Consider the following 20,872-nt stretch of genomic DNA (forward strand, 5'->3'; position numbering starts at 1 on the left):
GCATTGCCAAAGCCCTTTTCAGTCTATAAACTGGCAGGCACGGATGCATGGTTCAGTGAAAACCAAAAATACAGCATGAGTCGCGTGAACCAAGTTATAGTTCTCCAAGCATCACAGTCCCGATCCCCATGTCAACTTCACAATAAATCATCCAGGCTAACAAATATGTTGCCGCAACCATCTAGGGCATGTTCGATTTGACAGAGCAATATGGCCTACTTTGTTTTTGGTTTTTTTTTTTTCCCTCTGATATGTCCTGCTTTTTGCCAGGGAGAGCACATAGATTTAAATTTTAACCAAAGCAACCGGCAGTAACTCAAAAGTCTGAAACCATGATAATAATAACTTGTTAAGAGTATATCATCAACACTGGAAATTTCGAAAATAAGGTATAGAAATGACTGCATTCGGGGAAAAACTCGGATGAAAACATAAACCAATACACATATCACTCGTACAATTTTTTAAGCTCGTCCTTAAACTTGGCCTTCAGTTGTTCCCTCTTGATTTTGAAAGCAGCAGTAACTAATCCAGACTCGGGGGTCCATGGTTCGGGCAGCAATTTAATCTTTGGAGGAATTTCAAACTTATCCAATTTTGCAGTTTTTCCTACCTGTATACATTAAGAAAAAAATCTGTGATTTCTAGATTGAGTTTTAGATTTAAAAAAACAAAGCAAAGCAAAAGAGCTTTTGCCATTGAACTTTCAGCATACTCGAGAGTTCATCATATTATAACAAAATTAAAACACGCTCCTGAGTAGAATGGAAGCAAATTCACAGAAATCTGTGGTTTGATGGTCAACATAGTTTCAAACAACCCTACACAAGAAAAGCAAAACCCACACAAACCTTCGAAAGGGATTGCTGAACCTCGCTGGCAATTTCAGCTTTATCACACAGCTCAGAAAAATCTTTGTAGTTGATGCCAGCTTGTTGGGCCCACTTTTCAAGGACCTGACGTGAAGGAACAACCAGTGCTACACAATAGTTCTGGAAGGAATCTGCATATAACATGATATTATCCACATAACTACATGACGTAAGAGCTGCCTCAACCTGCAACACGATGGAACTAGTTCGATGAGCATCTCACAAGCATACTCTGCAAAGAAATATAAGGTAACATTTTAGATGCACCTTGCCAAGGGAGATATATTCTCCATGTTGAAGTTTCACAATATCCTTCTTCCTATCAATAATTTCAAGGCATCCATCAGGGTGAAATTGTCCAACGTCACCAGTATAAAACCAGCGCATGCCCTTATCATCAACCTGTAGCATGTAACGGATCATGAGTACATGTCCATACAGGCTACAAGGTCAAAACAATAGAGACAAATAAGATGACAGCACGGAAATTACTACCTTGTAGACCTCATTAGTTTTTTCTTGGTTTTTAAAGTATCCGGCAGTTACACTGAACCCCCCTACTACAATCTCTCCTCGAGGCATTGGTTTGTCCGTGGTCATATACCCACCTTCTTCCCAGGAAACAAGCTACAATTTCAAATTAAAGAAATTAAGTCCCGATTAGAAGTATGCTACCCAGTACAACTCAAAAGCCTACATTAACGAAATCTGAATGAAATGTCCAAGGCATTTCTTGTGCAATGAACAAGCAAATATCTGTACTTCCACAGAAAAACGAAATGTTGATGGTTATTATCACTTGAAAGCGCTAACTAGATACACTAGAATGAGTTCAGATATGCCAAATGCAGTGCGATTTACATAACCCTCTTCACAAATAACAAGTATAGTCTGATCAGATTCTAAATGTTATCATTAACAAATAGAGGAATACTTTAACGTAGCAGCAAGGAAGAGGTGGCCCAACACGTCCCACTGTTAAGTCATCCCAGTCAGAAAAAGAAGCTCCAGCAAATGTTTCAGTCAAGCCATATGCTTGACCAATAGGAGCCCTGACAAAGGCAATACATTCAGAAGATCATCTTAGATGTAAATACACATGGAAAAAAATTCTACATGCAATTTACAGACACAGACCAATTGTAAGCGGTGGAGTATGATCTAGCCTGGATTTCTTTTTTTTTTTTTTAGCTTCTTAGGTAGCTTATACAACATTGACCTACTAATTTCAGAATTTAAAGAGGCCAGTAATTTATTAATCGAAATCCAATTACCCCATGCAGATGTTGATAAACCGCTGCGAATCCCCAGATAAAGGAGCTCCACCACACAGCACAAATCGGATTTTTCCTCCAAGTATAGTGCGTATTCTTTTAAAGACAATGATATCCCACAAGAGTCCCTCCAGCCCCCAAGCCCCAAGCCAGCTTCCTTCTATGGCAGCTAGTCGTCGCTTATATCCAATGTTAAATAGATGTTTCCCTAACCCTTCATTCTCTCCAACCTAGATTCCATCAAAATAGATAGTGAAGAAGAGAATTGACTATAGGCCCAAAAATACTCACTATATGTGCACCCACTATCAGTTCTATAAACTTTGTGCACAGAGACAAGTGAATAGCTTAAATCCAATTCTGACCTTTTTCAGAACTCCATCTCGAATTCGATCTAAAATAGCTGGAACTGCTGTCATGACGGTTGGCTTTAACACAGAAGCATCTCCCTTGGTTCCTTTCTTAATTTTATTAGAAGTGTCTGTCAAAGTCGCGGCTGAACCATAACCCATTGCACAACCTGTGGCCAACATTACAGACTGGACAACCACAATTATACAAGATCATCTCAACCATTTAATGTTGAAATTAAGAATACAAAAAAGAAGGTACCTCAGCTGCCAGTTCAAAAACGTGAGCTAGGGGCAAGTATGCCAAGTATACATCATTTCTACCAAGTATTGGGATTACTTTCATAACAGCTGCAGTAGTGGCTACAATGTTTCCATGAGTAATCATGACTCCCTACATTGTTACAGACTACAGCGTGTTAAATAAAAGAAATCTACTTTGGGTGCAAGTATACCAAGCTTTCAACAAAACCAGACAAATTAGGGATAAACATAAATGTGCTTATCAGGATTTGAGCATTTAGACACAAAATCTCTCGGTTATGGAGTACGACTTGTCTCAGGAGGAACTTTCAAAGAAAACTTAATGTCATGGAACAAAGTTATATATAAAGACACAGGACACAGGTTTCTGACCACATCCAAATTGTGTATCTGCAACCTAGAAAGCGACACTAAAAAGGAACACCTTCCAGGTGATGGGCAATTGGCTAAGATATACTAAGCATGATTCTGGAACCACCCTTTTCCTTGCACATGCAGCAAAGAACAAGTGCACAGCATAAGGAACTAAAATCAGGAACAAACCTTTGGTAGACCTGTACTGCCACTAGTATACATGACGACAGCAATACTATTTTTGGAAGGCAGGCTTGCATCCACAGGACTTTTTCTCCCGAGTTTCTCGACTTCAGAAAAAGATGTGATTGTCCACTTGCTCATACTTTCAGGAATAGTTTCATTTTCAGTTTCATCATCTTCAAAGACAATAACATTTTCAATACTATCTAGGCTTGAGCTTACTGCAGCCAATTTCTTCAACTGCTTGGAATCGCAAATAAGAGTTGATACTTGGGTCTGCTCAAATTTTATAGCTCCAAATTAGGACGGTTCACAAGTATCTTACTAGCTATAAAATATTGTAAGGATTTGCATATCATTAGTCATCCATATCTAAAGACCATCAATTTCCTGACCTCGTTAAGCGAGTGGATTAGGGCATCCTCGCCTAGAGAGGCATAAACAGTAACAACAGTGATACTTTGCCGAAAGCATCCCTGGAATGAAAAAAGGGAAACTCTTTTAGCATCACCTGCATTCATAAATCTAAACCAAAGGGAAAGAACGAGAAAAGAATAAAAAGAAACAAAAAAAAAAAAAAGATTTCAACAAAATTGAGTATGAGGACAAGGCTACCTGAAGGGCAATGAACCATTCTGCTCGGGTTTCAGAAAAAATCGCAGCACGGCTGTCCAAATTATGACCCAATCTGACAAGCCCGGATGCAAAGTTGCGAGCACGATCAAATATCTCTCCATAAGTTTGCCACTCATAATCCCCAAAATGTAGCTTCTCAAACTTCCTACCATCACTAGCTGTCACAAATTCTTTGCCAATTAGCTTTCTTGATCCAAGAAAGCGATTCTGTGAATTCTTTTTACAAGATTGCTCAAATAGAGCTGCCATGGTTGTGGCTCCCTTCCAAGGAACTTCAACCAATTCGGTTACTCGAGTATTTCGAACTGCATAACCTGCCTCACCACCAACTTGTACCGGAAACCCTCTTTGTTTTTCCCTTTTCTTTCCCATGAACACCGCGGACAGAAACATAGGTACGAGTATACCAATAATAATAGCACCCACAATCCCATATGCCCCATAGCTTTTCCAAACTGACAAGTAGTCACCGGTGCCCAAATTTTTCAGCAATGGTGAGTGCGCCCAACCTCCCTCTGAATCCCCCATTTTTATTGCAGAAGTTCCTTTCCAGAGCAGATCAAGCGGTTACCTATTATGTATGCAAGTTTAGTGACAAAATCAACTTTTCAAATTATAATGAACTAACAACTAACTGTCAACCATGATCTATCTGATGAAATGAAGAGGGTATAATAAGTCTAATAAATACGAGTACAGCCGAAATATTAGGATCGGACACGGTAGTGTGGTTCCCCTTCATAACTAATCGATCATCCAAATATCTTAAGGGAAAAACTAATTCAAGACCAAAACGCAGATGCAAATAGATTTGATATATTATCAAAAGCCGACTGCATAAAACTGACGACAAAGGTAAATATCGAAGAAAGATCAAGAACAGAACTCTGAAATATGAAACCGAGAACACGAGAGATAATCAAAGTCCAAAAATCTGAAAACCAAAGCCCACTAAATTTTATACAATAAGGTAAGAACATATAAGCCACGATAAAGCGGATTTTGATAATAAGAATTAAACCTCAAAGAAGAAATAATTAGACAAAAGGAAATCGCCACAGGAAAGGAGCGAGATATAAATAGAGGAAACAGAAAAACGACATGGGGAAAAGTAAGAAAAGTGATGATGACCTTGTGAATTCGGGATAAAGCTGAACCAAGATACTCGAGAAAAACCGGGGAACAAAATGGAAAGTGTTGGCCGTGGCACCTCCAGTGGAACTGGGAACTGGAAGGGGGAAGCTAAGGAAAGCTGTGCAAACAGTATCGATATATATATAATATTAAAATCCTGAAAATGACCTCTCGGATTTTAACGTACTTGGGGCTGTGGCCGTCGGCCGAATTCGTGCTTCTGGTAGTTTCGACATTACAGGTGGCAAAAGATTTTTTATTTTTGCTTTTTCGATGGTTTAGTGGCAAAAGATTTGATAAGTCACGTAGCACACGAGGAAGAATATAAATAATGATAATGATTTGTTACGACGAATTAATTATTTGTATAAATATTGAATGTAAAATTCCAAATAACATTACCAATACTTGTATGAGAGATAAGATCCATTGACAGGTCGTATGCTGATCTGGCATAACTCACTCACTCGCAATATACCACGTAGTGTACTCATTGACGTACTTTTCGGGAGAAGGGGTGGGCCACACATCCCGATGGTCTGGATGTGGCTTCCTGCGGTGTCGTTTTTCGTACTACAACCGGTCCTTTGTTTCTTGGAACTTTATCCTCCTGAGTAGGATTGAACAAAAATTTAAAAATCTGACTCTGATTCTGATACCGTCTCCGATCTGTCGGTGCTCAGCTCTACTCCTGAGTCCTTTCTTTGTGGCTCTGTGATATAAATAACTTAAAAGGAAAAGTTAGCAATATTACTGTTCCGGTTGGAGTACATCTTTATCCTCAGAAGTGATTCTTCCTGGTTTGGATTGAATTCTCAGTAGCATATGTTGTTTGAAAAAAAAAAAAAGCAATTTCCCACTTATATTCGAGGGTCCATCATTGGAATCGGAGCCCATATTTGGTATTTGTGGCCCTTTATCTGCCAACTTCTTCGTGACTTGGTTTGATGTACAGCAGGCACTAATGTGCTGGATTTAGGTTCTACTATTTTCCATGTACTCATCTCATTCAAACACAAAGGTTTCTAGACAAATATCAGACAAGACACCGATAAAAATTCTGCATTGTCCCACATTCAGCCTTTCGAAACTCCCTTGATTTCAGTCCACCTGAGATATTTGTATAGCATATGATGTCACCAACCACAAATTTAAAACAATTTGACGAATAATGGGGAATTTTGTTGATATTTTGAAGCTTATAATTTTATGTCATTAAATCCATCTGCTCTCGGACCACAGTTAGCCTGGTAGAACATTATTATAACTATGTGATGCATTGCAATCGAAGGCAACAAAAAAAAAAACCCCTCGGTCTACAGTCGTCAACTAGCCAAAAACGACAATCAACTTATAGAAGGGGCCCAAACACATGGCACCATCTTTCAAGATGCTGAGTGATTTGAGAGACTCACAAACCCCTTGAAGTTGGAAGTAATTTTCATTCCAGCATTCTTAAATTTCAAACTGTAGCACTTAAGTCTCTCTTTATCAGACCACAACTGTGAAAATTAACAGCAAAATAGTCATTACACCAAAGACACAGTCGTTCGATGGTTTTCCTGACATTGACCATACAGGAGTTGGCTCCCCGATCAGTCATATATAAGTTACAATTTTTCAGCCATTTTCCTAATGACAGGTTAATGGAGGGGGGTAGAGTATAACTTCTAGAAACCCCAATAAGTTTTTCTAAAAGATTAAAGAAAATGAAAAATTCCGGACCTTGATGTTTTCCAAAATTATCCATATTTCTTATTACGTGGGCAATCAAAAGAATAGTTCTAGATCATTGTAACTATAACCCATTAATGGTAGTTACATCTTAGTAACTAGCATACCAAACTAAAAAGTAATAAGGTAAGCATGGGAAGCAGTCTGTCAAATAAGCATCCAGTATACTTACCTATAATGCATTCTCAATTCCACATTGATTCTAACCAATTAATATCTCATAACAAGACGAAAGTCTAACTCAACAAACTGGCAACCGTATATATAGACCACAAGCTAGATGCCTATCTATAATCACATTTCAATCATTAGCAAAAAACTCTAGATATGCCAATCTAACTTCACTTGTCTAAGCCAAAGCATGAACACGAACAAACTAGTTGTTCATCTGAGCTTATAGATAGTGGCTCTTGCAGTAAGTGCCTTGTGTCTATGAAATCACAAAAAAGCATTTGCTGAAGATAAGGAAACCTGCAAGCAACTTCTATTAAGCAAGATCTACCTTGCATAAGGATGGTAACGACTACTGCCACCATAGCCTGCCCTACCACCATACAAGACTCCTGGTCCTCCATAACCAGGAACAGGGGAGCCTGAACCACCATAGCTGTCATAGCCCCCACCTCCACGTCCATATGCACCTAACCCACTCCCAGCATACCCCCCACCAAGGGCTCCCATATAGGAACCAAAGCGACTAGAATAGCCATATGATGACTCTCCTCGATAACCAGCAAAACCCCCACTGCCAAAACCCCCATAACCACCGCAATAATCATTGCCACCACCATATCCACCATAATCACCAAATCTACCACCACCAAAACTGCCAAGTGACCTATAAGAAGCAGGGGCAAAACCACCACTTCCAAAACCACTATAGGAGTCGCCAAATCCACCAAAATCATCATTGTATGAATGAACCCTAGATTCACTACCAAAAGCAGGAACAGGAGCCGGGTTTGAGGCTTTCTTTGGTTCAGCCTTCTTGATCTCAACCTACAATAAAGAAGTGAGTTAACCTACCTTTTCCACCATCAAGTTATTTTTGAGAGCTCGTCTAGAGAGAAACAAAAAAAACCTGTAACGAACTCCACTTAAATCAGAAGACAACAAAAATTACACCCTAAAGCTTGAAAGAAAATGCATAATATCCGAGAGTGATAACTGATAAGAGGAACCAACTGATAGTTATTTCTACTGAGAACCTTTTAAAAGTGCAAAATGGTGTGGCTGCTTTATAAATGACAAAAATATGATTGTTTATATCAGATATCACCAAGAACCATTGCACAAAACTCACCGTTGTACCCGCCATATCAATCATATTGCCACTTGCCAGCAAATGATCAACAACTTTTTCACTGTCAAATACAACAAATCCAAATCCTCGAGAGCGTTTAGTCACATGATCACGTATAATCTCATGTTCCACCACCTTTCCGTGCTTTGAGAAGAAATTCTTGAACTCATCTAATGTTAAAAAAAAAAAAATAAGACACAAATAGAAGAAATGAGAAAATGACTGCCTCAGTATGGTTACAACATCAATAACATGTTAATCCAACATTTAAAGTTCAAACATCAGACCTTCAGTGACCGTCGTTGGAATCCCGCCAACAAAAATTTTCTTTGTTTTAAAATCATGAACTTCTGCACAACCTTTAGGAACGGTTCTCTTTATCTCGACCTTTTCGAAATTCATAAGGAATATCATATCATACACCTCAAGACATTATCCTCAAAACGAAAAAAGAACAAACAAAAAATACCAAGCAACGACAGCGCATAGCTGTGCTTTAAAGATGCAATGAAAAAACCACGATGGGTCAAAGTATTTAAGAGAATAAGAAACAGGTGCAGACATGTATACAGTTGGGTAGAAAGAAGAAAACGAGTTGCATTGAACTATTTCAGAGAAAAAAGAGTAACCTGCTTGCCATTGATAATATGATCATCTTGGATAACCTGGTCGACAACAGAAGGATCCTCATAGGTTATGAAACCGAATCCCCTGGGTCGATGTGTGTGCCGGTCTTTCATGATCACTGAGTCGGTTATTGTCCCATACTTTTCAAAGTAGCTCACAAAGGTTTCTGAACTCAGGCACACAACAAAAATAACAACATCAACACCATTCATTCATACCCACCACCAGCAACACCCAGAATCATAAGTTATCACTCACTAACTCATTCAAACACGAGCACAAACATCTAAACTGAATCACTCGAAAAGAATAGCAACCACTATTACAAGAGTCTTTTTCTTAAAAGAACAAAAAAAACCGACGCATATCACATATTCAAAAATCCCCATCATTGCATCAAGAGATCATTGGTTACCTCATCCGAAAAACAACGAAAAAGAAGAGAAAAACTTGCGCATAAACAGAGAGACTCGTAGATGATGATAAGTTATGTTAAATGCAGAGAGATCATCAAAAGCCATCTCTTACCGTAGCTAGTGTCCTTGGCTAGGCCTCCAATGAAGATTTTACTGCATCAAAAGAGACAAAGAAATGAGAGAAATCACAATAAACCACTAACCCCAGAAAAAAATCCAATGAACCATGTACGAACAGATGGTGAGTGAGAGAGAGAAAGAGAGAGGACGAACCCAGGGCTGGCACCGTCACCGTAGTCGATCCTCTTGGAGCCCATGGGAGTGGTGTAAGTAGATTCAGAAATCTGTCAGCGAAAGGTTTGGACCTAACAATCTATTGCGCGAGGGAGTGACCGTGAAATCGAGGAGCAAGAATGATTAGTCGAAGGATCACGCTACGTACACAGAGGATTTCCACCGAAATCCTCTACCGATAAGTGCAACTCTGTTTTTTTTTTTTTTGAAAATATTAGATCCCCGCTGGGAGGGAGCTACCGCTCCCTTTATTTTTTATTTTTTTATTTTTTTTTAACTATTAAGAAAAATTTATTTAATATTATTATGAATTTTTTTATTCTTTTTAAAATATTTAAAAATATTAAAAAATGATATAAAAAAAAAAACTAAAAAAAAAATTCTCTAAGCCAAGCAGAAGCTTCCTGCGAATCCCTCAGTGGTGGCGGTAGGCCGATCCTTTTTTTTTTCACTTTTTCTTTCATTACTTTTTAAAATTATTTAAATATTTTAAAAAAATCGCATATCTATTTAAAAATACTTATTTAATAACTAAGTTAAAAAATAAAAAATAAAAATTTGGCAAACAATTTCAGTAAAAATTATATGTGGCAATAGTATTTTCCTTAGTGAGAATGGGATTAAATTGTTAATGTTTAATGTTAGTAGGCCTATCAAGCTTAAACTTCCATAAGCTAGAGGTACGAAGCTTCTAGACTCGTAGTTAGTAATATTTTTAGAATTTTAATTTCGATATTTTTATTGTTTAGATTGTAATTTTGGACTTGTAGTTAGTTTTATAATTTTTATAGAGATTATGATTTTAACATTTATATTAAATTTAATCATGTCAAATTAGTTAATTTCAGATCTATTCAATCCATTTATAAAAACTGGTTGATACGACACGATTTGTTATGTTAATAGGTCGTGTTAGGATTTGATATTTTGACATATTAAGCTTAACGAATCGGGTTTGAGTTTACTTATATGGTATAGTATGCATGCTTTGACACGACTTGTTAACACGATTTGACACCCCTAATACTATCCTTATTGACAAAGTTCTTGAATTTATTTGGCTACTTGTAATTGTTAATTGTAATTTTGGTTGATTAATGAAAGTTTCTATTTTTAAAAAATGCATTTTTATCTTATTATTGTTTTACTCTTAAGATTTAATTGTTGTTAGAAAATATATACGAAAGTATTAGGGTTATTAAAAATAAGAAATACTTTTTGTAGTCGGCAGATGCAGTCGGCGTGCAGTCGGCTGTAAAAAAGTGAATTAATACGGGACCTACATGAAAAAAAAAATTATTTTTATAACTTTTTTTATCCATGTAGGTCCCCCTGAATATAAAAAAAAAATTATAATTTTTTTTATTTATTCCGTACAACCGATTGCACGCCGATTATATGTAGCAAAGCCAATTAAAAATTGTCCCGTGAGATAATGACGGGGATAGTCATATAGTTTTTACGATCACTCTTACAAAATGTATCAAATTTACTAACTTTTGGTTGGCTTTTGAAAAAAAAGTTGAAGTTCTATTTATAAGTTGGTGTATAATACACCATTCACATTATTTATATGAAAATATTTGATTTGTAAAATTTAAATTTTAAAATTTTCTCTCACAAATCAAATCATGTTAGGTAAGCGTTTGACTAAGTGTATTATCCACACTCACTAATTATAAATAAAACTTTCCAAAAAATTAAGTAAAAGAATGAAAGTCATATACGAAAGTAATGCTTTTTTAAAGGAGTAGTGCTAGAGACAGGCACAAATATGTGCCTATCTGTGAACTCCACTGACATGGCAAAATGCCATGTCAACATTTATATTAAAAAAAAAAACCAAACCAACAGGAATTACATTCAAGCTCGACAAGGTTAACAGTGGAAAATACATTCAACCAAACCATCGTAGATCTCCTCTCTCTTACCTTTCATCTCTCAGTTCTCATAAAAAGTGTTCAAGCTTAGCAAGGGAAATCATAGTCTTCTCGGTTCAAGAGGCAGAGCATCGACAAAATAAAAGCTAACCCAGGAGGTAATCTTCTCATATCTCATAGATATAAATATTTCTTGTATATTTCTGTCTCTAGATTTTTAATACTTACCGATGGCGTATTTCTATGGAGTGAGAAGGCTGGAGAAGTGAATATAGAAGGAAAATGAAGGAGAAGAAGAGCATTGATGAGGCATTCATAAGGTTGTTTCTGTTTTAGTTCAAGAGGGGGAAAACATAAAAAGGTAGTAGATTCACTTAAGAATGGTTTTAATTAGTAATTTGTAGCTTTATCTGTGGCCCCTGGTCTCAGGGTCATTGAGAAGGTAAAGAGGGTTCTGAAAAATTTGTAATGAGAGAGAGTGAGTGAGTGAAAAATGGGTAATGGAAGAGAAGGCACTAGAGATAGATGATTTGGAAGTGTGTTGAATCGAGTACAAAGTTGTCGGTGAGAAAGCTATGTTTTAAAAAAAAAAAAAAATTCCTAATTATTTCTAGTCACTAAAATCAGATAAATGAGAATTTAGTAGAATAGTCTATACACAAGAGATACACGGGTGTATGATCCAAGTGATCTGTTGTTGCTAAATTACATAGGTAGAACGAAGATAATTTTCCATAGGTAGAGCGAAGAAAGCTCTATGAAACGATATTCATTATTATTAATCATATATGAGTCTCATCATGAAAATTTATTTCTTTTTCCCATCATTGGGACATGAATATGATCATGAAGGCAAATATGTACCTGATCTTGAACATGATGGCTTGCTACTTAAATAATGAAAGTGTTAGCAAGACAAATTAGAAGTAAAGACGTGTGATGCATGATGTACCATTTGCATCTTTACTCGTGTGTGCATGCATCTTGTTTTCATTCTTGACAACCACCCACTTGCTTTCATTGTTGAGATAGTTTTATTTGGAATTGTGTAAATGGAAAAAGAGAAAGAAGACACATCCCACATAACACCTCCTATTACTAATTCATCAACCACGATATTGTATACCTCTTTCAACAGTTGGCATGTGTTTATTTTGCGTGTAGTCATTGGCCACTTGGGTTTATTAATACTATGTTACTACATGTTAGGATATATCACGACTACTTTATCCAGGTGTTTCAAACTACATGCCAAGTTACTATGGTCTAGTGCGTCATGTGTGGTTACCACCTTTTATGCCTCCTCCAAGTGTCAACTCATATCCATTGAGCAACCAGGCGATCATTGGATGATAATTTTAATTTTATGAACTTGAATATTTGGTCCAATTATTTATTTTTAATTTTTTTTTTTTGATAACTACAACAACAGCCATGGAACTCTACTTCCGCTGCTGCGTCAAGTACTGCTGCCTTGAGTAATTCCACTCCCTTGCATAGTTCCGCCATACCAATGATGGGACCTTCTCTAAGTGCCTACCGGAGCAACCAGGTGATTATTTCTTAGAATATTTATTGTAGTTAGTGTGCTTTAATTTTTTTTTTCTATATAATATTTGGTTCAAGTATTTATGTTAAATTTTTATTTGGAAAACTGCAACAACAAACATAGAACTCTACGATCGCTCTCATGTCTAGTTTCACAACCAATATAAGCTCTAGTGTAGCTGCTAGTTCTAGTGTACAAAGCAACACTAGTGTAGCCTCTAGCCCTTGTTCAGATTTACCAGTATTTGTTCTTTCAATGAATGTCAATCCATATCCATGTGGCAACAAGGTAATGTGTTTGATTTTTCACATGCGTTGTCTTTTACATTATTTAGAACATATATTTTCATATAATACTTTTTCTCCTAATTTGCAAGAAAATAAAGTACAGCAAAGTAACTCTATTAAAGAGATTAGTGAGGCCACATTAGACTCAATAGACTGTGAAGAGCAATCTACTGCCTCTTTGGATAATAATGTTGAGATCAAAGAGGCTGGCGGTTCTGGGTTACTTCATATCCAACAAACTGATGGGGGTGATATCGTTGAGGAGCCAAAGCCAAGGATGTGCTTTGAATCGGATAATGCGTTGATGGCTTATTATAAACATTATGGAAAATAAGAAGATTTTCCGGTTATGACACAAAGGAGTAAAAGAGAAAAAGATGAGACTATCAAATATGTTACCCTGGGATGTGTTTGGGGTGGTAAGGCACGAAATAGGAAGTCAAATGTCTCGAAACCTTGGCCAACAAGCAAGACAAACTACAAGGCAATGATGAATGTGATGTTTAAGAATTGGAAGTTATGTATCACATCAGTTTTTAACACACACAATCATGTACTCAGTCCAAGAAAAGTAAGATTTTTCAGATGCAACATAAAAGTTAATGAGTCAGTTATGAGGGTGTTTGATACAAATAATCAAGCTGGCATACAAATGAATAAGAGTTTTCAAGCTCTTGTGACTGAGGCCGGTGGGTTTGAGAATGTACCATTTGGAGAAAAAGATTGCCGTAACTATATTGATAAGGTACAACACCTGCGTCTTGGTAAAGGTGGTGCTCAAGCATTGTTGAAATATTTTAGAATGATACAATACAAGAATGATGGATTTTTCGGAATCATGGAGGTGGATGAGTTAGGATAGGATGAGAAATGTGTTTTGGGCAGATGCCCATAGTAGAGGGGCCTATAACTATTTTGAGGATGTGGTAACATTTGATACCACATACCTAACAAATAGGTATGGCATGCCATTTGCACCTTTCGTGGGTGAAAACCACCATGGACAATCAATCCTTTTGGGTGCATGTCTAATTTCAAGTGAGGATACAGAATCATTTGAATAGTTATTTAAAAGTTGACTTGATTGCATGGATGGAAAAACGTCAAATACTATTATTACAGATCAAGATCGCGCAATGAAAAATGCAACATAGATATTACTTATGGCACATATTTAAAAAGGTCCCTGAGAAGCTTGGTTCCCATAGTCAATACCAATTTGGCCTGAAAAGTAAGTTGTTATCTTATGTTTATGACTCCCTTACTATCGAGGAGTTTGAGAATTCTTAGAACATACTCAGGGATACATTCAACTTGCATGAAAATGCATGGCTGCAAAGTTTATATGCAGAGAGAGAGTTTTGGGTGCCTGTATATATAAAGAACTCGTTTTGGGTTGGAATGAGTACAATTCAGCGCAGTGAGAGCATGAATGCTTTCTTCGACGGCTATGTGCATGCCAGGACAAACCATAAAGAGTTTGTTGATTAGTTCAACAATGCATTGAAGAAAAAAATTGAGAACGAAAATCAAGCAGACTTCCATTCTTTCAACTTCATCATTCCTTGCATATCACACTTGACTCTTTAAAATAAGTTTCAAGATGTGTATACAAATGAAAAATTTAGAGAGGTACAACAAGAGATAATGTAAATGATTTATTGTCATTATCGTTTCGAGAAAATGGATGGAGTAATCGCAACTTACTGGGTTGATAATGAAGTTAAGGCTGCAGATTTTATTAAGGAGGTTACTTATACCGTTTTGTTTAATGAGGCCGAGTGTGAGGCGAAGTGTCTTTGTGGGTTGATTGAGATGCGAGGGATAATATGTAACATATTCTTGCCATCTTTTCAGCACAGAAAGTCTGTGAGTTGCCGAAAAAGTACATATTAGACCAATGAAGAAAGGACATAAAACGTAGGTATATTATCATTCTGAGCAGTCATGATGTTGCTAATCAGAGGCCAGAAACTATTAGGTAGGGGTGTAACCAGTCTGGTTCGATCGCTTCGGTTTTGGACAAAATTTAGGATCAAACCGGTATGCATCGGTTTTACATTTTTCAAAACCGATTACGCACCAATTACCCACTTAAACCGGTACTCTGGTTTTACCGATTTTCGATCCGATTCTTACCAATTTTTCAGTTTTAATATACTATATTATATATTATATAATATATATAATATAGTATACTAGTGATAATATATTATAGTATATTATAATATATATTATAGTCTATTATAATATATCACTATATTATATATTATAATTATATTATAAACTATAATGATATATTATAATATATAATATAATGATATATTATAGTATATTATAATATATAGTGATATAGTATTAGTATAACTATTAATATGCACTATATAGTATTAGTATAATTATTAATACAACAAACAAAATGATATAAGATTTTAAAATTTAATAAAATATTAATTAGTAATTTATCATATAATATAAAAATATTTTATATATAATTATATATAAAAATTATATACAATAGGAAAAATTAAAATATATATAAACCGGTCCGGTTTTAGAAAAAGAAAAATCGAAACCAGATCGATTTTGACCAGTTTTAAGAAAAATAAAACTAATACTGGACCAAACCAAATTCGAGACCAGACCGATCCCACCAGATAGGTCAAGTCCGGTCCGATTTACCGGTTCACTGGTTTTTTTTACATCCTTACTTATAAATGTCTATTGAATATTTGTTATGAGGTAATAACAAATACTTGCACTCAAGATGGGCATACTAAGGATATGGTATCAAAGTTGTATGCAATGAATAAGGTATACTGAACCTCAAAGTCCCACAATATAGATTCCAATGTTGGAGTAAGTACTGTGAATGTAACTACGGAAGGAAATTCAAAAAAGGTATTAAGTCTCCATGTTGTCAGAGGCAAGGGAATACCCTCATATAAGAGGAGGATGTCAACGATGGATGAACAAATGAGAAAAAAAAACTAAGATTGTGAGAAAGAAATGAGATAAAGGGAAAAGCAGATTAGTGAGAGTATGGAAAAGTAAATTTGAGTATTTGATAATATACTATTATTTGTGAACATGGCTTATTTATGTATTTTTTTACGTTGTCAGAGGTGTAGATTGGATAGCGAATTATTGGAAAGCAGTGGAAATCAACTTGGTGGAAATCAAGAAAATGCACAAACTCCTGTAATGGTGGATCAAGAAAGTGTACAACAAGAAGTGATGGGGACACAAGAAAGTGTACTAAAGCTTTACTTCATTCATTTCTTGTATTTGTAAGTTTTTTATGTGGGTCTTACTTTGTCTGCTATTACATACACAAATACAACTAGGGATGGATGAGACAGAGACGACAGATGGAATGTAGCCAAATAGCATATTGTAGCAAGACTTTGTCTTTGAGTGTTAGAGTATGTTGTGTTTTGGTGTCGATTTGTAAACAAATGCTTGTTGGTGGTGATTTGTTTGAACCCAACCAAATGAACTCTTTATATTTATTGTTGGGTTGCTATTACATAAATGAAGTGCTTTGAGTGAATGCAGCAGTCCATAATTTTTGTAATGCACGTGTAGAATGAAGCATAATTTTTGGATGAACTTGCAGATTTTTTAGTTAATGCAATAGATTTTTGTGTTAATACAGCAGATGTTCAAGTTTGCTGCAGCAGTCCATAGTTTTTGTAATACACATGTAGAATGAGCAGAATTTTTTTAGTGAACTTGCAGATTTTTTAGTTAATGCAGCAGATTTTGTGTTAATGCAGCAGTTGTTCAAGTTTGCTGCAGCAAATTTTTTTTTTTTAGCACATGCAAGCTGCAACAGATTTTTTTTTTTTTTTATGCTCTTATAATATAGCAGTCCATAGTTTGCAGCACATATGTTGATGACTATGCAGCTACCATATCATCTTCAAAACCCTGTTAATAATGTCTATCTATAGAGCATATATTTTTGCACAAAATACAAGCTTTGTATTGAAAGTCTCAATAAATATAAAGAGTTTTCAAAAAATACAAAAAGCTTCCACATACATTAAAATACCTACTTTGTTAATAAGCAGTGGAACATTAAAGAGCAATAAAGTCTCAAGATTGAATATGACTTTTTAACAAATAAAGTTTCAAGTACATTCATTAAAGTTTGGACTTATAAACGTTAAATTCCTATCAAATACAAATACAAAGTTTGCATCACTTTAAACGTATTAAATACAAGTAAATAACTATAGATATTAGTCATTGCTCACGAAGTAGTGTGGTGCATGCCGCATGTCGGCTTCTTGCCTACGAAGTTGGGTTTCATCGTTGTGGAGTGCCAACTCCCTCTTCCTAATCTCTTATTCTCTCTTTTTAAGTTCTTCATCTTTTCTTAATATTTCTGTTTCTCTCTTTATATGGGCTTGCTCTTTTTATTCATTACCATCTGCCCACTTGAAATATTTGCATTGTGGTAACCCCTGTGTGTCATATAAATCATTAAGTATGTTTGATGTCAAAATTTTTAATAAAACATTAATATGTAAACAGAAACACACAAATACTATTAATTGCATCTACCTCTTTGTTGTACAATGGACACCCATAGAATGCTCGTCCAGGATTTCGTGAAGTATTTGATATTCTAAGTGCAGCTTCTTTCCCACAACTGCACACTGGGACGATACTCAATGTGCTATGTCCTAGTGTAGCTGAAGAAACTGAGAATGACATCCTTAATTATTTTTCCTGATAAAAGCCATAAAAGAACATTATTAATTCATAGTAACATAACTTTGCCATCCCCTTTCACTAGCCTTGAGAAAACTTCAGAAAGAAAAAGAAATGGGTAAAGCTTGTTTTATGACATAATATAGACCATACTCCTTTTTCATAGCCTCGAGTGATTAGCCAAGCTTTCTTACTAAAAAGGAAAATAAATAATTGGAAAACTTTATTAGTAAAACAATGAGAGCCCAATTATAACATCAAGCACTTTTTATTCCACTGGACCATCGTATAAAATCACACAATATATGATTTCTGGACTATAAAGTATAAACTTCTCCTCCCCCATCAATAAAAGGACCACGTGTTGCATATTTTGTCTCCATAGGGATGGATTGATTATCAAACTCATTTAATCTTCCAAATACTTTTGTTGGCCACAAACCAACCTTAGTACACACTTCATCATCAAATTATAAAAGCCACACATATTCTTTTGAATTTGCATATAATTCTTATGATGGTAACAAGAAATAAAGCAAATGTCAGTGTACGCAAATATATGAACATATACAATTAAGCTAATTATTTTCTTCTCTATGTCAGTAAGCTGGTGAACATGGTGTGTATTTGAATGGCATTTACCTTATGGATTCACAATTTTATGGCATATTGATTTCCTCCTACAATTGAAATATTTTCTATCGACCAACCTAGAGGTATTCAAGAACTGAGTTGTATGTAGTCTCGACATTGTTGATTAAAACATTTTCTTCTATTCACCTAATAGAGTTTAAAGTCATGGAATAAAATAACTGCGTCTATTATTGAAAGTGGAGGGACTGCAAATGAAGAAGCCAGAAGGGTCTTTTTATCCAAATGATACAGATAGAGTCTGATGGCTATGCTCTTAACCTCTGCATGTTATACTAAACAGTTTATAAACCCAATCGACTTTGAAAGAGGAACAATTCATAAACACCAAACAACCCATACAATATAATGTAGTATGAGTAGCCACCTAACTACCACTCCTGATTGAATAAAATTCGTCAGGAAGAAATATAGACAGCCAACTATCAAAATGAAAAGCAAAAAGACAAGGGCAGTAAATGAATTTTGGCCTTAAAAAAAAAGAAAAAAAGAAAAAAAAGAAAAGTAGACCGAATGACCAAGGAAACAAGCCCAGTAATATACATGACCAACTACTATCAAAATGACAAGCAAAAAGATAAGGGCAGCAAATAAATTTTGGCCTTAAAAAAGAAAAGAAAAGAAAAGTAGACTGAATAACGGGGGAAACAAGCCCAACCATCAGACCATACATGCCAGGGTTAAGCTCTTATATACAGAAAATTCAATCGCAGGCCAACTGTGGAGAGAAAGAGATGCGAATCAAAAGGCTCTTTATATTCAAGCTTGAATGGTGGGAGAACAAGCTTATCCTGCTGCCATTTGGCCACCGTGCCACCATTTAGGGTTAGGGTTGGGAATGGAATCACTAGAGAGAGGGAATGGGAGGGAGAGCTTGAGGAGAGAAACGAAAGAGAGGGAGAAGTAATGCAAAACGCACCGTTTCATGTGGGTTCAAAAAGAGGCAGTTTCAATTCAATAAAATGCACCATTTTACTTACTCCAAAACGGTGCGTTTGATGCCATGTTGGAAGTCGTTCGTGCGCATGCCCTCCGTATGACTGCAGTTAGACTTTTCCTTTATAAAGCCCCCTCTCCCCTAACTTTGAACATGCATAGCCTATGAACATGCACCTTTGCGTAAATGCATTAGATAAAAAGTATAAATTTGGTTTATTCATCCTCTTTGGATTCTTTATAGTTAATTTGACTTCATCCCGACCTCTTGTACTAATCTACCTATATATAGTTAGCTATTAGGGCGTGAAGCTCACCCACCTCAAATTCTAGCCAAAGCAACAAAATCAAAGTCAAAATTTACCTAAAAGTACATATTTTGCTTAAAGCCAAAGCCATTCAACATAGAATAAATCTTCTTGCAATCAGATGGGGTAACCGCACCACAATCGGCATCCACGTAGAAACAAATGAAACGGTTGATTTAATTCAAAAAAACCAAAACGTGCGTTTTCCATCTCCTTCTCCCCAAGGCTTACCATCTCCACCCCCTCGTTTCCCCCCATCTTCTCTCCTTCCTTCTCTGAATCTTTTCCCATTCCTTCTCCAAATCAAACATTCTCCTCTTCGTGTACCCCCTCCTCTCTAAGGCCTGATCTCCTTTGTTTGTTTTGATTGATTGGCTTGCACTTTCCCCTGTATTGCATCTGTTTCTTTGATTTATGCAATTGAGATTTTCTCCATGTGTTCGACTACACAGATTCATTCATATGTTACTTTGGATTTTTCCCTATGCATTTTCTCCCTTAGACCCTAAGTCTAATCGTAACCCTAGCCCTAACTCTAACCTAGCCCCTTCCTCTTCATTCTGAAACCCTAACCCTAACCTAGCCCTTCCTCTTCATCCTGACATTCTCGTTCTCGACCCTTTCTCCTTCATCGTGAATGGGCACTGGGCAAATGACTGACCGAGAAACTGAAAGCTTGGTAAGCTCTCTCACTCAACTCTAAAAAGTAATTATTTTTAGTCTAGTAAGCTCTCTAATTTATATGGCCACTCTTAAAAGTTGCACAACTCACATCTGATGATTCATTATTTTATTTGTAGGTTTGAGCATATAGGATTTTTGACGTAAATTAGCTCTGTTTAGTTTGGATTGTCACCTTACTGTGTTTTAATTTAATGAAACATCCAATTTTTGCATGTTCTGATTGAAGTTAGCTATAGTTAGATTGTTCTCTTTATATTCTTGATTATGGACCCACATTTTGGCAATTTAAATAATAGATTTTTGGTTGAGGTTGTAATTTTCATTAATGTAAGGAAAACCTCTGCCTAACTGGTCCCTATAGACTTTAATACATGGTAGCTCTGTCCTTGGGAATCCGCTTTAATTGGCTCTTTT

The 20,872-nt window shown here is 36.0% G+C and overlaps 2 protein-coding genes and 1 long non-coding RNA gene across 4 annotated transcripts; all 3 read right to left on the minus strand.

Annotated features, from left to right (window-relative positions):
* Window positions 1-312: 312 nt before the first annotated feature.
* Window positions 313-5,221, minus strand: LOC122305507 (long chain acyl-CoA synthetase 8). 2 transcript variants are annotated; one of them, XM_043118088.1, is made up of 12 exons: window positions 5,065-5,221; window positions 3,913-4,504; window positions 3,693-3,773; window positions 3,304-3,573; window positions 2,759-2,890; window positions 2,512-2,685; window positions 2,147-2,376; window positions 1,807-1,924; window positions 1,368-1,499; window positions 1,140-1,274; window positions 852-1,058; window positions 313-613 (listed from the first exon to the last, which is right to left on the minus strand). In XM_043118088.1, the coding sequence occupies exons 2-12, from the start codon at window positions 4,459-4,461 to the stop codon at window positions 449-451; spliced, it is 2,193 nt and encodes a 730-aa protein (XP_042974022.1). In that variant the 5' UTR covers window positions 4,462-4,504; window positions 5,065-5,221; the 3' UTR covers window positions 313-448. The 2 variants fall into 2 exon arrangements, with proteins under 2 accessions (XP_042974022.1, XP_042974023.1); XM_043118089.1 differs by lacking the exon at window positions 5,065-5,221 and adding an exon at window positions 4,955-4,975.
* Window positions 5,222-6,946: 1,725 nt separating this feature from the next.
* LOC122305511 (heterogeneous nuclear ribonucleoprotein 1-like) lies at window positions 6,947-9,648 on the minus strand. The gene is made up of 6 exons (XM_043118094.1): window positions 9,421-9,648; window positions 9,260-9,300; window positions 8,734-8,897; window positions 8,392-8,491; window positions 8,105-8,274; window positions 6,947-7,800 (listed from the first exon to the last, which is right to left on the minus strand). The coding sequence occupies exons 1-6, from the start codon at window positions 9,462-9,464 to the stop codon at window positions 7,300-7,302; spliced, it is 1,020 nt and encodes a 339-aa protein (XP_042974028.1). The 5' UTR covers window positions 9,465-9,648; the 3' UTR covers window positions 6,947-7,299.
* Window positions 9,649-17,251: 7,603 nt separating this feature from the next.
* LOC122302423 lies at window positions 17,252-19,772 on the minus strand. The gene is made up of 3 exons (XR_006240459.1): window positions 19,511-19,772; window positions 17,730-17,897; window positions 17,252-17,629 (listed from the first exon to the last, which is right to left on the minus strand). It is a non-coding gene; the product is annotated as an uncharacterized LOC122302423 (long non-coding RNA).
* Between the last annotated feature and the right edge of the window lie 1,100 nt (window positions 19,773-20,872).

Source organism: Carya illinoinensis, chromosome 3, assembly GCF_018687715.1.
Source record: "Carya illinoinensis cultivar Pawnee chromosome 3, C.illinoinensisPawnee_v1, whole genome shotgun sequence".
NCBI classification, from domain to species: domain Eukaryota; kingdom Viridiplantae; phylum Streptophyta; class Magnoliopsida; order Fagales; family Juglandaceae; genus Carya; species Carya illinoinensis.

Bases quoted from the DNA above. Each gene is read 5' to 3' on its own strand.
- LOC122305511 (XM_043118094.1), bottom strand. From the start codon at position 9,464: ATGGGCTCCAAGAGGATCGACTACGGTGACGGTGCCAGCCCTGG. The intron at 9,301-9,420 runs GTTCGTCCTCTC...CTTTTGATGCAG, and splicing joins GGTGACGGTGCCAGCCCTGG to TAAAATCTTCATTGGAGGCC. The intron at 8,898-9,259 runs GTAAGAGATGGC...GCCTGAGTTCAG, and splicing joins AGCCAAGGACACTAGCTACG to AAACCTTTGTGAGCTACTTT.
- LOC122305507 (XM_043118088.1), bottom strand. From the start codon at position 4,461: ATGGGGGATTCAGAGGGAGGTTGGGCGCACTCACCATTGCTGAAAAAT. The intron at 3,574-3,692 runs GTCAGGAAATTG...AAATTTGAGCAG, and splicing joins TAATCCACTCGCTTAACGAG to ACCCAAGTATCAACTCTTAT. The intron at 1,275-1,367 runs GTAGTAATTTCC...TACATGCTACAG, and splicing joins AAACTAATGAGGTCTACAAG to GTTGATGATAAGGGCATGCG.